This window comes from Diachasmimorpha longicaudata, chromosome 11 (genome assembly GCF_034640455.1).
Source record: "Diachasmimorpha longicaudata isolate KC_UGA_2023 chromosome 11, iyDiaLong2, whole genome shotgun sequence".
Taxonomy (NCBI): Eukaryota; Metazoa; Arthropoda; class Insecta; order Hymenoptera; family Braconidae; genus Diachasmimorpha; species Diachasmimorpha longicaudata.
In genome coordinates this window covers 5,641,235-5,657,228 of record NC_087235.1, presented here as the reverse complement: position 1 = coordinate 5,657,228, position 15,994 = coordinate 5,641,235, and the positions used below count along the sequence as shown (strand labels likewise).

Genomic DNA, 15,994 nt, shown 5'->3' with positions numbered 1-15,994 from the left:
AACTTCATGGAAAAGAGCTCCGCAGCCATCTTACGGATAATCCTGAAAGTTGTCTTGAAGTCCTTGAAAATCCGGCCCAAGGTTGATCCACTCGTAATTATTGAAGTCTACCATTTTGTCGTTTTCCGAAGATCATTCGTTTGACAGAAAAACACCAATAATGTTTTAACCCCAGTAGTTCGCCCACAGATAATAATTATTGCGTGTGTGTGCGCCAAATAATCGCAAAAATACATCGATCAAGAGTCAGTGATCCTAATTAACCCCCTCCGCAAGCTGGCCTTTCTAGAGGTACTCCGACCTCCCCATCAAATACCTTAATGTGTTTCTGAGTTGCAATAGTGAAGTGTGATCACAGGTTTTTTATAAAATAACATTGTAACATGGCCGGTGGCACGATACTACAGGTATTTATCAGTATTATTTTGAGTTGGAGTTCCTAGAGATTTTCTCTTTGTGTCTCTTATCGCTGAAGTTTTATTTTGTTTTGTTCTATAACACAGAAAGCCATTGATTTGGTCACAAAAGCTACGGAAGAGGATAAGAAGAAGAATTATGAGGAGGCATTGAAGTATTACGAGCACGGAGTCGAGTACTTCCTTCATTCCATCAAGTGTTAGTCATCATTAATTACTTTTGCTTTTATTCAGAGGGTTTCAGGATATCTATTTGAGTCAGGCTTTTGCTTGTCATAAATGTCAAATTTCATGACACTAATTTGTTAGGCAATTTCATTGTGGTTCCAATGAAGGGCAGTTGAAATTCCGACATTCCTCTGTAAAATGTTTAACCTAAAAATCAATTCTGGTAAATTCCACCGAATAATAAAATCCTATCTCTAGATGAAGCCCAGGGCGAGCGTGCGAAAGACAGTATACGACAGAAATGTCAGCAGTACCTCGACAGGGCGGAAAAGCTAAAAGCCTATCTGAAGAAAGGGAAGAAGAAGCCCGTGGCAACGGGTGAGGAAGGCGCCAAAGAGGACAAGAAGAGTGACAGCGGTGACAGTGACTCGGAGATTGATCCCGAGAAGAAGAAGCTCCAGCACATGCTGGAGGGAGCAATAGTGGTGGAGAAGCCCAACGTCAAGTGGAGTGATGTTGCTGGCCTGGAGTCAGCCAAAGATGCCCTGAAGGAGGCTGTTATTCTCCCTATTCAGTTTCCCCACTTGTTCAAAGGCAAAAGAATGCCATGGAGGGGAATTCTACTGTTCGGCCTTCCTGGGACTGGCAAGTCTTATCTTGCCAAGGCTGTCGCCACAGAGGCGGGTAATTCAACCTTCTTGTCAGTCTCTTCCTCGGATTTAGTCAGCAAATGGCAGGGGGAATCCGCCAAACTCATCAAGAATCTGTTTGACCTTGCGAGGCAGAGGAAACCCAGCATCATCTTCATCGATGAAATTGACTCATTGTGCTCGTCTAGGAGTGACAATGAGTCTGACTCTGAGAGAAGAATCAAGACTCAGTTTCTGGTGCAGATGCAGGGCGTTGGCAGTGATAACGATGGAATTCTGGTGCTGGGGGCCACCAACACTCCCTGGGTTCTCGATGCAGCTATCAGGAGACGATTTGAGAAACGTATTCATATTCCTCTGCCTGATGAGATAGCCCGAGCCGCCATGTTCAAACTCCATCTGAGGCAGAATGCCCACACACTGACGGAGGAGGACTTCAAGCAGTTGGCTGCTGATTCTGATGGATACTCTGGAGATGACATTCGAGTCATTGTTCGCGAGGCTCTCATGGAGCCCATCAGACTTGTACAGAGCGCTACACATTTCAAGAAAGTCAGTGGACCGTCCCCTAAAGATCCTTCGGTCATTGTCGATAATCTGCTGACTCCTTGCTCTCCTGGGGATCCAGGGGCCATCGAAATGAGCTGGACTGATGTCAAGAGCGATGAACTTTTCGAGGCACCTGTCACGATGGTAATTTTATTGTTTTTTTAATTATTGCAATGCCCGTGAGAACCATTTCCTCTATTTGAACCCCATTCAATTATTTGTTGAGGCTTCATTGATGACGTTAATAGTAAAATGCATTTTATTTTCTGTTGCAGAAACACTTGCTGAAAGCTCTCGCCACAACCCGTCCAACTGTCAATCAGGAAGACATAACACAACTAGAAAAATTCAGGGAGGACTTCGGCCAGGAAGGTTGAACGCTTCGGCGATATATATTTTTTATATGCCACCCAGTTATCTCGCCTTAAGAAGATTCTTATTTTTTATCTAAAGTGAAAATTCTAAGAAAAACTCTTGGATTAATTAAATGCCCGAATTTTTTTTATCCTCTTTCTGCTCCCTGTTTGCCTGATGATTTAATTAACTATCTCTTGAAAGATAAGGGAATAAAATTTCTTAGGCAATCCTAACACATAAGCTGAATCGAACAGATCATAATACTATTTGTAAATGTGATAATCTTGAATCTAGAAAAGCTGAGTTCAATTTCGTGCATATTTATTTCGCCCCAAGAGGAAGACAAGTCTCACGAGTGGAAAAAATCTATTATCCATGTTTAACAATTCTACTTTATAATTAAATGAAAAATTGAAATTGCATTGTATATGTATATTTATCTGTGACACACTAGAATAAATTCACCACTGTTCTCCAATGTAAATTTTTATGATATCCCGAATAAACGTGGCATGTCGATACATGGCATGTTCAATAAAGCTTACAGTAATAAATATGTACAGAAATCAAACATGTTTGAAAGACTCGTTAATCAACAAATCAGGCATTCTCATTTCTGGGAATTTGTGGTGAGCTAAAAAATATTGAACCGAGGCGAAGAAACGAAGCAAGTCAACGTCCACTGACTCAAGTGTTTTTGGTAAGTATTAAAAATTAATTATTTAAGAATTATTTTATAGTATACGAACAAAAGGACATTGAACTCGTGTCGTTTCACCCCTCGATCGTTGGGCTGTTGCATGATTTCTTATCGTACAAACAATCAAGTTCATTCGCCAATCGTTCATCATTAAAAAAAAAAACATTAAAAATTGTATTGAATATTTTTCATTGAACTTTCATATCCGGGAGAATTTCTCATGCAAAATCTCAATTGAACAAGTCCCCGATTTTATTCTACAACGAACAATTTTTCAAAAAATCGGTATCAGTGTATCCAACAGTAATGGAAATGTCGTCCCGAAAAATACGAACGACTTCACTTGGTAACGTTAAGAATTGCGAGACCTTTGCATGATCCATCCCACACTCTGTGCCCCCAAGGGCATTCCTGAGAAGGTGCGTGGCAGCATTTTCATCCAGAGGTTTTTTCTTCAGTCCTTCTTTCCTCTTCACCAGCATATTATTGATCTCAGACAATTTCATGCCGGCTGTTGGCTGGAGTGAGTTAAGGGTGACTTTCCCACTCATGTGCTCGCCGACGAGTTGAACTGCCTCGAGAGGTGACAGCAAATCCCACAGGCCGTCAGTGGCTATTATCAGGAATTTGTCCTTCGGCGTGAGTTTGTGATACGTCACCTGGGGCTTGGCTGTCAGATAGGGTGGTGTGTGGTAGTTTGGGGGCATAGCTCCCTCACCGTAATATGGCACTACAATTTTTTTCATCAATTCCTTGCTCCACTTGTATCGAAAATCACCGAGGGCCCGAAGGGGGGCTAATTGACCTAGAAGGCGCTCCATTTTTATCACCGTTCGACTCTCGCTTGCCGGGTGCTCTGAGAGAATTCTCCCGACCTCCTCGCGGTTGTCTGCGTTGTGCTCTACGGTGAGCACTTTCGCAGACCACCCTTCCTCGTCTGCGAAGAAAATAATACGGTTTTTAAAAATAATATTGGGGGATGAACACACTTCGAGAGAAATAGCAGATTAATAATATTGTTGAGTAAGTGGTGGTCCTGGGAATACTTTCCTCCACTGAATAAAAACATTAAGACTTACATATCCAGGAAAAACGATAATACCTGAATAAATCCCCAGAACTGCCTGACAATCACCGACTCCAGCCACATGAAGATGAGGCCCGTCGACATGAGCAACGACAGCTACAGCTCCTGACATAGCAACCGAGAGAGTTCTGGCATCGATTTGCCTCTTGACTTTCTTCAGAGCCTCGCTAGAAATATCGTTATCTAAGCTGAGAAAAGCCGTCTCCAGGGCTTTCTCTAGCTGAGGCCCCAGTCCACCCGAGTCGCCATACTTTTCAGAAACCTCCCCCAGGAAGGAGAGAAAACTCTCCCCATAGAGTTTATCGATCTCAGGAACGAACTCTGTTTTATCGTGAAAGCACTCCAGCAAGTGCTCTCGCAGCTGCTCGGGGGTTCTCGATTGTTTGAGAGTCTCATCGAGGACTTCCCGAGGTAATAAGCAAGCGGAAATATAGTGTAGTAATCTTTTCGAGACTACCTGGGCGCAGGAGTTACCCCCGTGACCGTCAAATATTCCGAAGAGTAATCCTGAAATCGTGGGGATGACAATTCTTTCGGTAAATATTACTCGAGAAAAATTTTCACGCAGGGTTAATTGCTCAGAATTTTTTTTTCACAACCAAATAACACTCACCATTCGTCAATCGACATCGTCCTTCAGCCCTGGCATCCTCTAGAGGATTATTCGAAGCCAACTGATTAGAATCATAATACATGAAGGAATTGGACCCCTTCAGCTCCTGTGTGAACTCATTCGTCCTCAGGATTCTCGTCACCTTGAAGAAAAAACCACATGACTCTCAGCAGTGAAAAGATTCGCCTGACATGTGCAATTAATCAAAATCGAATGGTCACACGTATCAGACTCTCCATCGATCGATTAATTGTCCCAGAACGATTGTGAATCTATTTCTGACCCGTTGTTTACCTCCTCAGGTGTAAGTTTCGGCAGCGATGCGTACCACCTACTGCAACACTTGATTCCATCGTTAAATCTTTTTGCAATGTATCCATTATTAAGCAGAATCCATCCACCTCTCATCACCATATCGTCTGGACTCTGTCACTCAATAAAATTCGAGTAATTCACGCAGTTTATTGTCCTCAGCCACCGCTGTTCCACCACATGTTTCTCGTGAATAAACTAGAGGTTAGAAAGACGATAATCTTCCTCTCACCCCAAATCCCCCCATCAATCTGGAAAAATCAATGACTGATTGAGTAATCGATGAATTCTTACGATTTCTCCGAACTCAATAATCAAATACAGCAACAATTACCCCAACGCCTTTACCCTCTCAAAAGAACTTGTTCCAAGTGAAAAAAATTATAACCCAATTCACTTCATAACGCATAAGCCTCTAAAAATAGAAAACAACTCTCCCTCCGAAAGATTCAAGGGCGAAAAACAAATGTCAAGGGAAATTCTCTGAAAAGAGTTCTACGAACCAATAAATAAAATCGAGCTACTGTAGAAGGGATGGAGCACCCATGGCTCCATCTAAAACACTTCGAATTTTTTTATTTTAGAAAAGGGTTAGATAGAAAGGTTGACGCACGCGCTAATTGTCCCTAAAGCCAAAATTGAGAGAAAGTCAATTAAGAAATGATGACAAATCCCCAAAAATAGAAAATCAATATTTTTGGTCTTCACAAATGCTTTTGGGTCAGTTGAAGGGATTCTGATCAACGTTTGATAAGACACCACCTTCCAACCCCATACTCCCCATAAAATATCTAATTATTAATAAACTATTAATTTCTAAACAACAAATTTTTGTTCCTAAATAATCCCTAATTGTTTCCAAACGATTGGAACCGGTTCTACCTGAGAATCGATTTTTTAGCTGTTAAGTTTTCAGTTTTTTTGCGTGTTTTTTTCCCTGGTGTTGCCCCAGCTGTTGAGGAGGAGAGTAGAAACATTGAGAACACAGTGAGACAGAGGCTATCGTAATCTCAATAATTTTTACGTAAAAAAGTTCGATAAATAGGGTAGTGTGGGATTTATGTGTCTGTGGAGCTTGTGGTGAGGCGAACATTATGGAGTGTGAGGAGCCAGCGGACTCCAAGGAGCTTCTAGCCACCCTGGAGACATACAGGAAGCTTGCTGATGATTTTACCAACCATGACACTATTTTAAAGGTCAGGGTTTATATTCATATGTAAACATTCATGATTTTTCGGTCTCATCGAAGGTGTTTATTCATAATTGGAAGGTTTTTCGAGAATTTAGAACTATTTTAGATAAATGACAGGGCTACTCTTGAGGTTGGTCAAGTCTCCAACCCACGAATGTAAATTCTTTCTATTTTTAGTTTTTTAATCTTTTTTATTTTGATTATTCAGCAATGGAATGGATACTCCTCAGTCTTCTCAATTCTAAAATTTTCATTGATTTATTATGATGTAAATTTATTATGAGCCGCCCTCACGGATTTAATTGCGATAAAAAATGTTTCTCTTAACATCCTCAATGCTGTTTTGCTCTCACGTCTGGATTTTTTATGGGAAGAATTCTGTTGCAGGATAGGACAGTCCTGTCTTACCTCGCATACGTCCTGGAAGTACCTGACGCTGAAATTGTGGAGTTGGCACTGGATATTCTCGAGATATTCACAAAAAATGTTGAAAATTACGTGCACATAACCTCGACTTTTGGGGTCCGTGAGGCACTCGAGGCTGTTATTAACAAGTACTGTATTGACACACCGAAATTAGCGAAACATGCACAGAGTGTCAAGGATGATATTGAGAGGATGAAACCACCTATTTATAATTTGAGGAGCCGGTGTAGGAGAGTTATTGAACCAAAGAAACTCAAGACCCACGTTATTGTGCTCCATGTCAGCGGATTGTTACCTGTGAGTCTTTATTTATTGCAACACTAACTGTTGGGAGGCTCTCACAGCATGTCTTCACAGGCTTTTCATTTTTTTGTAGGAAACTAGAGCAGAGCTGGAAGCTACACTCATTAGAATTGAGGGACTTATTTCACTTGTTCTTGATGTTGAACATCAGAGGGTCACTATGAGGACTTTAGTTAATGTTACTGCTAGATCCATTGCTGAGGCTATTCAAGAAAACACTCAGAATATGGAGGCGAGATTAGTTACCAGAAATAAGTACAATCAAGAATTTTTAGTTAAACTGGTAAGTGATTCGATGAAAAATGTAATTTTCCAACATAAATGCCCAATATTTCTATTTCGACAAATGGATTACAGACCAGCGAAGAAAACGGAGAGTCAAACGAGTTTCCCGAATACTTGCCCGAGGAAGAGGACAACCAAGAGGACCAAAAAGAGGGTGTAGTGTCCCTCTTGACAGGGCTGAAACAGAGTGCCTCTACCCTCTACAAATCGACCGCTGAATTTTTGCACAATTCCTTCTACTGGTGAATCGCATCAGTGCATCCAGAAAACAAGTAACAGAGATCAATCATGATGGATTGTTTCCATGGTCGAGGTGAAAACGACAGCTCTCATCGCGCAGATAAATCATGGTCCTCGTCCCCAGACTGCAAGTGATTTAATCTCCATTCATTTCTGAGACTGTTCATCTAGCATTTTACCTATTGAAATGAATTACAACTAATTTTTCTGTTTCAAAAATTAAAGCAGTATTAAGCAGCTGTTGAATAGGCATTTTCGCTGATGAACTGCATTATCCTTGATTATTGTACATTACCTGGAGACTGTGTCCATGAACACGCATTTTTTAAATCAATTTTTGGGACGAGACAGTGAATGGGAATTAATTTGTTGAGCGTTATTTTTTAATCAATTAAAATGCAAATGTTGTAATTGTATAATAGAATTTAAATGTCCTCAGTGTTACTCAGTGAGAGTTTACAGTACTTCCTACAGATAAATACTAAGACAACTCTTCGAGGCTTATTTTGTTAACTTCAGACGTCTGGATTATCTGTTCAGAGGGGCTGGATAATCATTAACTAAGAGATAATCAGGAGTAAAGAAACTTTACTATTAGAGCGAAATTATTCAAATACATTACTCTTAAATTATTCGTACTGCTACATGAAACAGTGAAAAACAAAAAATTTCCAAGACGAACCAGTGGAAATTTAGCTGCCAATTATTCAATCTTGTTCGTTCTCTGCTGTCCTACAGCAGTTATAATATCGTGGGAATTCATCGTATTGTCAAAATTGTACATCATAAGAAAGATATAAATTTCTAAGGCAATAATTTCTTGACTCTGCCGCAGGTACAATAATTCGTTAAACATTTTATTTAGAAATCTGTTACTTTGAAATTTAAGGCACTCCAGTGCATCAGAGTGAAATAGTCAATATTATAATTCAATAATCTAAGTACACTGGATTTGAGAGATTAAGTCTCACAGCTGCTAATGTTATCCGGAAAATCAAAAAAATCTCTACATTCTGAATTCTTTCTAAAGTTAGAAATTTTCCCAATTGTTCGACACAATTCTACAAAATTTTACAATAATTGCGTTGATACTGATTCGTCCGTTATTTCGTCTCTAATAATTTAATCCTACATCGTAAATTTTGGGCGGCACGTGTGTATATATAAATACTATTTCTTTTAAAATGAGTAAACATAATTGCACGATCCTCCCATAATCATTCCTCCATTGTTACTTTCCCCCTGGCCAGAAGGATCGGTATAAAAATTTTCCCCGAATCCTCTGCCAGGTAATTAATTTATGAGATCCAAGGAAAATTTTTTTTTCATAATTTATGTACACTCTCGTCGTAGTCACAACTGAATAGTTTACTTTTAATTTCTTTTTCTTGTTTTTGTACAAAAAGAATTGATGAGCAAACACTCGAGAAAAAAATCTTTGAGTCAACGTCTTGCAATCTCACAATCATGCATTCACTAAGAAAAAAAAAACAAATAAAGACATTCAGTCATTCACACGTAATTGTACTTATTCATATCGGAGACATTTGGTCCGAGGATATGAACAAATTGTTGATAATCCTCAGTGCCAATACAAAACCATCTCCCGTCTATCACCGAACTACACCTAAACCTCGACACAATGCGACAATTGTACCAGAGAGAACAAAATATTATGTACAAAATTGAAATTAACCCACTACCTATGTACAACTTAATACTTTCATTTTAGAGTACAGAATGACAAAGTCTCTTCCTTTAATCTCATAACTCTTTCAGCCTATCGTAAGGAGCTGGATTTTTCAAAATAATGACCAGCTACCGGAATTTCTCAAGTAACAACATTCATTACGAAATAATTGGTCCTTAAGGGACCGCATAATGTCCTTGATTTCCCAAATTTTCAACGAATTCCCCGAGGAAAGCCCTCGACATTATGGCAAAACTTTAAAACCTTTGGGCTGGAAATTTGATGAAAATTTTTAGGAAACAATGGCTCTTTGTGGCCTCTTAAGGGCTTACAGCTATTTCTCGATCACCAGATCGTTTAACGTACATGTAAGGGACCTCAGACGTTCTATTGGCATTGCGAGTGGCTCGACGATAGGCCCGTTGGACGTCTGGATTACTTTCAAGCGTCGAAGAGTGGCTGGAAGGCGGGTGAGAATATTCAGATGTATTTTCCTCATCCGATACCAGACCACGATCGATACTGCTCAATGGATTTTGTTTTATTCTTCTTAATCTACAGCCCGGTCCTATGGGTCGTCTTGTTGCACTGAAATTCATAAATAAAATTGTTACTGGAAAAGCAGTAACCTCTGACGATGACAGTTTTTCACCTCAATTTTTGATATTGTGATTGTGACCCTGAATTTATGACCAATTGTGTTCGAATCTCCAGTAGAAAAATTAATATGGAAAATCCATTTAAATAAATCACAAACACCTAAGAAAATTAATGACAATACTTGCCCGCACTCTGTTCACCTCACATAGCAATAAAATAGGCTGAAACAAATCATCAGTGCACTCACCTTCGTCTTCTAAGCGAATAATTAAACCCATATCTGACCGACGATTCTCCATCCTCATCAGACCATCCCTCCTCTCCCCCATCGTCCTCCGAATCGATATCACAATCGTCATTATCATTCTCCCCAAGCCTATCAATTGCATTATCATTCTCGTCCTCAGCATCCCCGCGAGCTGCCTCCATTTCCGCCCCATCACAGGTCCCTCCGACAGCCCCATTCCTACCCATCCCATAATGTAAGCTACCGAAACAAAAAAAAACTCCAAATAAATAAAAAAAAAAGCGGTAAACGCGCGTGACGATTGTATCCAGTGCATTTATTTCTACCGAATAAAGACACCCACCAACAAATAATAAATACTTACCCATGTATAGTAACGTCGTCGCAGTTGCCATTGTCCACCGGTGACAGAAGTCTATTAGCATTAATAATCTCCGAGACTTTTCTCTCGAGCGTCTCAAGATGCTCGTCATCGCTATCCTTGATCCTCTCGTTTCCATTGGACCTGTTCTCAATGGAGCAGCCCTCAGGGCTCGAGCACATGCCCTCAAACATCCCCCTATCAGCCACATCCAGAGAATTCCCATTAACAGACTTGGGAATGGACCTGGGGGGTGAGTACTGTACGCCCTGGGAGTGACAGCAAATGCCGAGGCTCTCAATGGACTCGCTGATGCTGGTGATGTCCGTCTGGGTCTGATGATCCACGTACTTGACACTCAATTCTCCACTCTTCCTCTCCCTGTGGGGACTTGATCTAGGGCTCGCCGAAACTATCCCCCCGGAGCCCACCCGCCTGTGTCTGTACTTCTTCTGCTTAAAACTAGAGTTTGAATTGGCACTAGGAAGTACAATAGTCTCAGGTTGATTGGAATTATTCAACTGTGTGCAGAGGGTCGCCTTCATGGGGCTGTTGGGTGTGTCCTGAGGGGACGGGGGTGTTGTTGGTGTCGTTGAGCTCGACTGAACGAGATTATTCCGCCTCTTGGGTAGTCTCTCCTTGAATGGCAGAAGAGGATGCACCAACCGTTTTCTATACTGTTTACCACCTGACTGCTGTTCCCTCTTCGTTATATCACGCTCCCTCTGCTCCATTTGAAGGTAGAACGCACTCAGCTCCAAGTAAAGATTGTTAGTTACCTCGAGCTTACGCTCGTAGTGTTCTCTGATGTCCTGGGCATGTCGCAGCTCACTCTCCCTCTGCCTGATCAAATCAGCCTCGTACCTCGAGCCATTCGAGCTATTCGTCTGCATCTGCTTCATGTGAACCCTGATCTCCTCCTTCCATGTCTGCTGGGTCTTGAAATACTCCTCGGACTTGGTGCAGAGGACCTCGACAGCCGCTATCTGAAGATGAACCTCGATGTGCTTGAAGGAGGGTCGATTCCTGGGTTTTGCCGCCCAGCACTGTTGTACCAGGAGTTTGTAGCCCTCGGGACAGCTGGCTGGAATTGGAAGGTGGAGGGAGTTGTTGCCAACACCCCAGATGATCGCTGACGAGTCCACGTCCTTGTAAGGCACCTCACCACTCAGAAGCTCCCACAAAACTACTCCATAAGACCAAATGTCAACTTTTTCGGAACATGGCTCGTTACGAATTATCTCTGGGGCCATCCAGGCTACGGTTCCCGCAAAGCTCATTCGCGTGCTTATTTCATTCCACTCACGACTTGTTCCAAAGTCCGATATCTTCACTACCTCACCCTGACCGATCAGAACATTCGGGCTTTTCAAGTCACGGTGAATTATCTTGTGGGCATGCAGGTAGGCCATTCCCGCAGCTATTTGCTTTGACCAGGACACGAGGCGCTGTGGGGGGACCTTTTCACCTCCTCGCAGGAGGTCGTAAAGAGGCCCATAAGGACAGTACTCCATCACTATGCAGTAGCAGGGGGCCTGGGTGCAGACACCACGAAATTTGACGACATTGGGGTGATTGAGTTTACGCAGGTGACGAATGTCAGTCTCACGTGGCTCCCGCACCTTTTTCACAGCGACTACTTCTTTGTTGAGGAGCCCTCGGAATACGGCGCCCTGGGCCCCCGAGCCTAGCCATTCAAGGTCACTTATTGTCTCGAAGAGAATCTCCCAGTGATCATCTGTGGAGAAAAATGCATGAATTTGTTGGGGGAAATGGGGCTGAGACGGGTCGAGATAAGATAAGGTTTTGAGAAAAGCCTTTTTCAAAAGGCAATTTGTGAACAGATGGGTTTTTCTAGGTTTTGGCAGTTGGAAATGCCCGAGGGACTTTACTGCGGTTGAAAGAATTCCTCAGTTTTTCCCTAACGTGTACAATAATTTTGATGTTTAGAAAGTTCTATTGTTATTTAGCTATTTTATCTGGCATAATTCCGTATAGAGGGAAATCAACAGATAATCGTCGGACTTATTTCCTAAGGTGACCTAAGGACTAGAAACATCCAAAGACTGTTTTACAATTGAGGACATCCTCAGCAATAAATGTTATCGACTTTTCATGAGACAATGTTTGAAAGAATAATCAACGATTGAAATGTGATTGAATAAATCGATTCGACGATGATGATTCAGTAGATTTGTTAATGAGGTAATCGTCTGGGATATACGTCCAATCCTAGTTCAGCAAATTTTCACTGAAAAAATTTCCCGTCCCCCTGAAAATAAATGGACCCATTTACCTGGGCTTCCCTTCATTTTTTCACTGACGACCGGCTTCGATATGAGTGTCCACACTGGTTTCATGCAGCCCAGAATGCCCTCCATCCAGCTCGGCTTCTGTGTCTCCATGGTACCAGAGCTCTGTCCATTCTGGCTGGTGTCCTCCGAGCTCTCGCTCTTGGAATCCCCAGGTAGATCATATGCAGCTTCATGTTTAATGCCCTGCGGATCCTTCAACCCCTCTATCGAAAGACTGGAATCCACACCAATGTTATTCAGCTGACCCAGTTCGTCTTGAATGCACAGCACACTGGAATGACGAAACAGACAATTCTCTTTCACAAGTATAAAAAAAGAATGACAATTGTCAAGGCTCCATACTCAAGAATAAATCAGGGACGTGCTCCAATTAATTGAGAACACACTTTTGGAATTATTGCTCACCTGGGCGCAACTTTCTCGAGCCCCGACTGTCGGACACTTGTGTCATCTCGCTCTTTTTTGGTGAAAAATCGAGCAAGCACCATTGTTTATTATTTACCATGCACATACGATGGTTTTTGAACTCTCGCATAAGAGCAAATCAATGGGAGTGCGTTTGTCTTCACTCTCCACAACCAGTCTATTGCAATTTGTTTCTTTTTTGTTTATTTTTTTGCTCTGGCTGAACAAAAAAGAGAGCCTGTGTGGGTAAGATTCCCCCCAATCGATCTCTTATCACGTCGATTGACCTCTCGAATTCTAGGTATCCCAGACTGATTATTCAGATTCTCCTCATCTCAACCGGACGTGCACACTAGCCCCCAAAATGCAGTTGCACTCTAGTGCTAATTATCAAAAACATTCACTTTGTGTGATTTTTTTTTTCACGACGACCTTCCCGAACACTTACTCCACGGGCTCCTCACACCCGTTGTTTTCAACTACTGTCGTTACGTAGTTTATCTACACACGAGGGAATTTACACATGTACTCCACTCTCGTTCATATGAGTGAGATCAGGCCACAGCACAATTACAGGTCTAATATGGCTGACTGCAGCGCCGAGGGGTACGAGATATCGCTTCAGGAATGCAAAAAGAGGAAAATTGTTTGGTAGAAAAAAAACTGAGGAAAATACGAAGGGCATGGGAGAGGTTAATTGGCAGATTGGGGGCTGCATGGCGAAAATTCACTAGGGATTTATTGGGTTCGATTCGATTGCCCCGAGAGGTCGTTGAGTGTTAACAATCCCCTGACGTTCAGTGTTGTGTCAACAAACTCTTGATTTATTTTTATTGGAAGGTGTCATGTCGATGAGGAGGCTCGCATTCTGGTTGACCGAGTTAAATGTTTATTTATTTTTTCTGGTGCCGATGTTTGATATCGGGCTGATTAGAGGTGTTTTACTTCCGAGTGGACGACTTCGAATAGCTCGACGAAAGGTGTGATTATTATAATTATTCATCATTAATTGATGTGATAATTATGGGATGGAATTTTTATGCCTAAAGTTCCTAATTAAAAATGTTCTTAATAAATCCCTGAGCTGAGAACGAAAATAATTTAATTACCTGTCGGGAAATTCATCAGCTTCAGCCGGTGAGTTCGACAGCACAAGTGGATTAACGATAATTCCAGAGGACGACGGCATGGGTGACGAGGAAGTTGATCCAGTGGTCTTGATCTTCGGTTGAAAATCGAAGCCGTAGCCCTCGTGGGAGCGATTCACCTCTGCCTCCGCTCCGGGTGTCCTCATCTCTATTTGTTCTTGAATGGTCTTTATGTGAACGGGGCGCTGGCAGCTTCACCCGAAAATTTCAAAAACCTAATAACAGAATAGATTATCGCTGGAATGAGAAGAATTTTTGTACAGGTGAGCGGTTTATGGGGAACGGTGGAGGCGAGTGGTGCGCGATCGAGGGTTTCTGAGGGCGATGAGTCACCTCTCGGAGTGAACGTTAATGGGCTGTTTTTGAGCAGGTACACAGTTCCTATTAAAATTACAGCGCTTGTTCTTCAATATGTTGAAGGGTATTGATTCTTCGCGAGATGATTTTGCCCAGAAGGAAAATCTACGTTGAAAGTCAACTCCACGGTGTTAAAAATTTGTGTCTAAAAAGAACTTGAATCAAATTGAACAAATTATTTATTTGAAGTGAATCGATGGCGTTAGTTTAGATGAAATGTACCACCAGGAGAAAAAAATTAATAGAACCTTTTCCCTGTGAGAACTCTAGCAAAGTCATCACCTTAGAATAGCCCAATGCGGCATTGAAATCTCCGAAAGCCCCTCAACTTCTCCCATAAATAATCTCCGAGCGATTAAATCCCAAGACCCCGACAAATAATTTTTTTACGACCCCGAGAGGGATGAACACCGAGGGGTGACTGCTATCTGGGGATGGAATTCCAAGAACATCTTTATCCTTTAGCAACGAGAGACAGACGCAGCAAAGGAGGCGCCACGCTGCCCCCACGGTCATTTTGACCGTGAAGATGAGAAAAAAAAAGAGAAAACGAAAACAAGTTGTGACGGGCAGAAGGGGAGAGCGGGGCATTTTCAGAATGGTGGGCAGTGCCGTATCTAGACTTGCGCACCTGCAGTGCACTACGAAGCCACAAGAGTTATTGCAGTTTATGAATGGATTGATTTTATCGCACATCAGCAGGATGACGTGAATGCTGGGGATAAAAAAATGATAAACGAAATTGGGGGAAATTAATCCTCTCTGAGAAAAAAAAATATTGAGGGGAGTTTGTAATCACCTTTACGAGCTGTTTTGAGTAGTTAATGTCCTCTCGAGCATCTTCATATCCTCCAGACCCACGTGCTACAGCATTTCTATCAATTAAACCACCATTTTTCCAAAAATTCTCTCAAAAATGTCGAAAACACCAGGCGAACACTGAGAAAACTGCACCAAAATCACGAAGAAACTGGGCTTCACGTTTTGACACTCGAGATTTGTTTTTTTATCACAACAAACAGATTCTGGCGTATGGCACTGGTGAACACTCCAAGGAACTCCTCGAAGATCTGGGTAACTTCCAAAAAATCCGGGATAACTTGAGTGAGGGTGGAAAAATCGTTCAACCCTGTTAGAAATTGACAGTTTGTCGATGCGCGTCCAACCGTATTCTACAAAATGGCGTTACGTACTAAATAACCAGGCAATGTTCCAGCACTCGGTGTAACGCACTTGCACCGTTTGTTCTCTCACCGAGATTCATTCGATAATACGGGGGAAAGGAGCACTGTGAGGCCTTCGGTGTCCTTATCCAGACGGTAACAACTCTTTCTCGGGGTCGTATTGTTACAGAATTGACAACAATGCAGCGGCAACCCGAGGTAAATCGCGTCTAGCGTCCTGCAGCGAGAGCGTATTCCCACCCCGATTTTGTCTGTGGCTGTGTTGGTAGTGGTGGGGCCGTACAGTCTGGTGCGCCGAGAGAGAAAGGAGAGTGGAAAAAATAAGGGTGGCGACGGCTGGTGGTTGTGTGTGGAGGGTATCGACGTCGTGGTGGACGCTACGGCGGCGG

General features: G+C 42.2%; 4 protein-coding genes across 9 annotated transcripts; 2 read left to right on the top strand and 2 right to left on the bottom strand.

Moving 5' to 3' along the window:
- Positions 1 to 264: 264 nt before the first annotated feature.
- On the top strand, positions 265 to 2,713 carry Vps4 (Vacuolar protein sorting 4). Its single transcript, XM_064131223.1, has 4 exons — positions 265 to 407; positions 504 to 615; positions 843 to 1,927; positions 2,059 to 2,713. Exons 1-4 carry the CDS (start codon positions 384 to 386, stop codon positions 2,158 to 2,160), a joined length of 1,323 nt encoding a protein of 440 aa, XP_063987293.1. The 5' UTR covers positions 265 to 383; the 3' UTR covers positions 2,161 to 2,713.
- On the bottom strand, positions 2,558 to 5,618 carry LOC135167720 (pyruvate dehydrogenase [acetyl-transferring]-phosphatase 1, mitochondrial). 3 transcript variants are annotated; one of them, XM_064131218.1, is made up of 5 exons: positions 5,187 to 5,618; positions 4,835 to 5,119; positions 4,541 to 4,682; positions 3,943 to 4,434; positions 2,558 to 3,777 (listed from the first exon to the last, which is right to left on the bottom strand). In XM_064131218.1, the coding sequence occupies exons 2-5, from the start codon at positions 4,952 to 4,954 to the stop codon at positions 3,098 to 3,100; spliced, it is 1,434 nt and encodes a 477-aa protein (XP_063987288.1). In that variant the 5' UTR covers positions 4,955 to 5,119; positions 5,187 to 5,618; the 3' UTR covers positions 2,558 to 3,097. The 3 variants fall into 3 exon arrangements, with proteins under 3 accessions (XP_063987288.1, XP_063987287.1, XP_063987289.1); XM_064131217.1 differs by having other exon boundaries at positions 4,835 to 5,103; XM_064131219.1 differs by having other exon boundaries at positions 4,835 to 5,103; positions 5,356 to 5,618.
- LOC135167735 (armadillo repeat-containing protein 1-like) lies at positions 4,312 to 8,813 on the top strand. Of its 2 annotated transcripts, none has more exons than XM_064131242.1 (4): positions 4,312 to 4,463; positions 6,432 to 6,767; positions 6,847 to 7,056; positions 7,131 to 8,813. In XM_064131242.1, exons 1-4 carry the CDS (start codon positions 4,449 to 4,451, stop codon positions 7,302 to 7,304), a joined length of 735 nt encoding a protein of 244 aa, XP_063987312.1. In that variant the 5' UTR covers positions 4,312 to 4,448; the 3' UTR covers positions 7,305 to 8,813. The 2 variants fall into 2 exon arrangements, with proteins under 2 accessions (XP_063987312.1, XP_063987311.1); XM_064131241.1 differs by lacking the exon at positions 4,312 to 4,463 and adding an exon at positions 5,792 to 6,048.
- Positions 7,870 to 15,794, bottom strand: LOC135167710 (mitogen-activated protein kinase kinase kinase 13). Of its 3 annotated transcripts, XM_064131185.1 has the most exons (6): positions 15,221 to 15,793; positions 14,026 to 14,279; positions 12,493 to 12,782; positions 10,200 to 11,934; positions 9,836 to 10,075; positions 7,870 to 9,576 (listed from the first exon to the last, which is right to left on the bottom strand). In XM_064131185.1, the coding sequence occupies exons 2-6, from the start codon at positions 14,208 to 14,210 to the stop codon at positions 9,309 to 9,311; spliced, it is 2,718 nt and encodes a 905-aa protein (XP_063987255.1). In that variant the 5' UTR covers positions 14,211 to 14,279; positions 15,221 to 15,793; the 3' UTR covers positions 7,870 to 9,308. The 3 variants fall into 3 exon arrangements, with proteins under 3 accessions (XP_063987255.1, XP_063987257.1, XP_063987256.1); XM_064131187.1 differs by lacking the exon at positions 9,836 to 10,075 and having other exon boundaries at positions 15,221 to 15,794; XM_064131186.1 differs by lacking the exons at positions 14,026 to 14,279; positions 15,221 to 15,793 and adding an exon at positions 12,917 to 13,645.
- Positions 15,795 to 15,994: the final 200 nt, after the last annotated feature.

Coding starts and splice junctions, on each gene's coding strand:
- Vps4 (XM_064131223.1), top strand. CDS start 384: ATGGCCGGTGGCACGATACTACAG. Junction 616..842: donor CTTCCTTCATTCCATCAAGT/GTTAGTCATCAT, acceptor TCCTATCTCTAG/ATGAAGCCCAGGGCGAGCGT. Junction 1,928..2,058: donor TCGAGGCACCTGTCACGATG/GTAATTTTATTG, acceptor TTTCTGTTGCAG/AAACACTTGCTGAAAGCTCT.
- LOC135167720 (XM_064131218.1), bottom strand. CDS start 4,954: ATGGTGATGAGAGGTGGATGGATTCTGCTTAATAATGGATACATTGCA. Junction 4,683..4,834: donor CGAAACTTACACCTGAGGAG/GTAAACAACGGG, acceptor TTTTTCTTCAAG/GTGACGAGAATCCTGAGGAC. Junction 4,435..4,540: donor ACGATGTCGATTGACGAATG/GTGAGTGTTATT, acceptor CCACGATTTCAG/GATTACTCTTCGGAATATTT.
- LOC135167735 (XM_064131241.1), top strand. CDS start 5,947: ATGGAGTGTGAGGAGCCAGCGGACTCCAAGGAGCTTCTAGCCACCCTG. Junction 6,049..6,431: donor ACCATGACACTATTTTAAAG/GTCAGGGTTTAT, acceptor ATTCTGTTGCAG/GATAGGACAGTCCTGTCTTA. Junction 7,057..7,130: donor AAGAATTTTTAGTTAAACTG/GTAAGTGATTCG, acceptor AATGGATTACAG/ACCAGCGAAGAAAACGGAGA.
- LOC135167710 (XM_064131185.1), bottom strand. CDS start 14,210: ATGAGGACACCCGGAGCGGAGGCAGAGGTGAATCGCTCCCACGAGGGC. Junction 12,783..14,025: donor GCTGATGAATTTCCCGACAG/GTAATTAAATTA, acceptor TCGTCATTCCAG/TGTGCTGTGCATTCAAGACG. Junction 10,076..10,199: donor GACGACGTTACTATACATGG/GTAAGTATTTAT, acceptor TTGTTTCGGTAG/CTTACATTATGGGATGGGTA.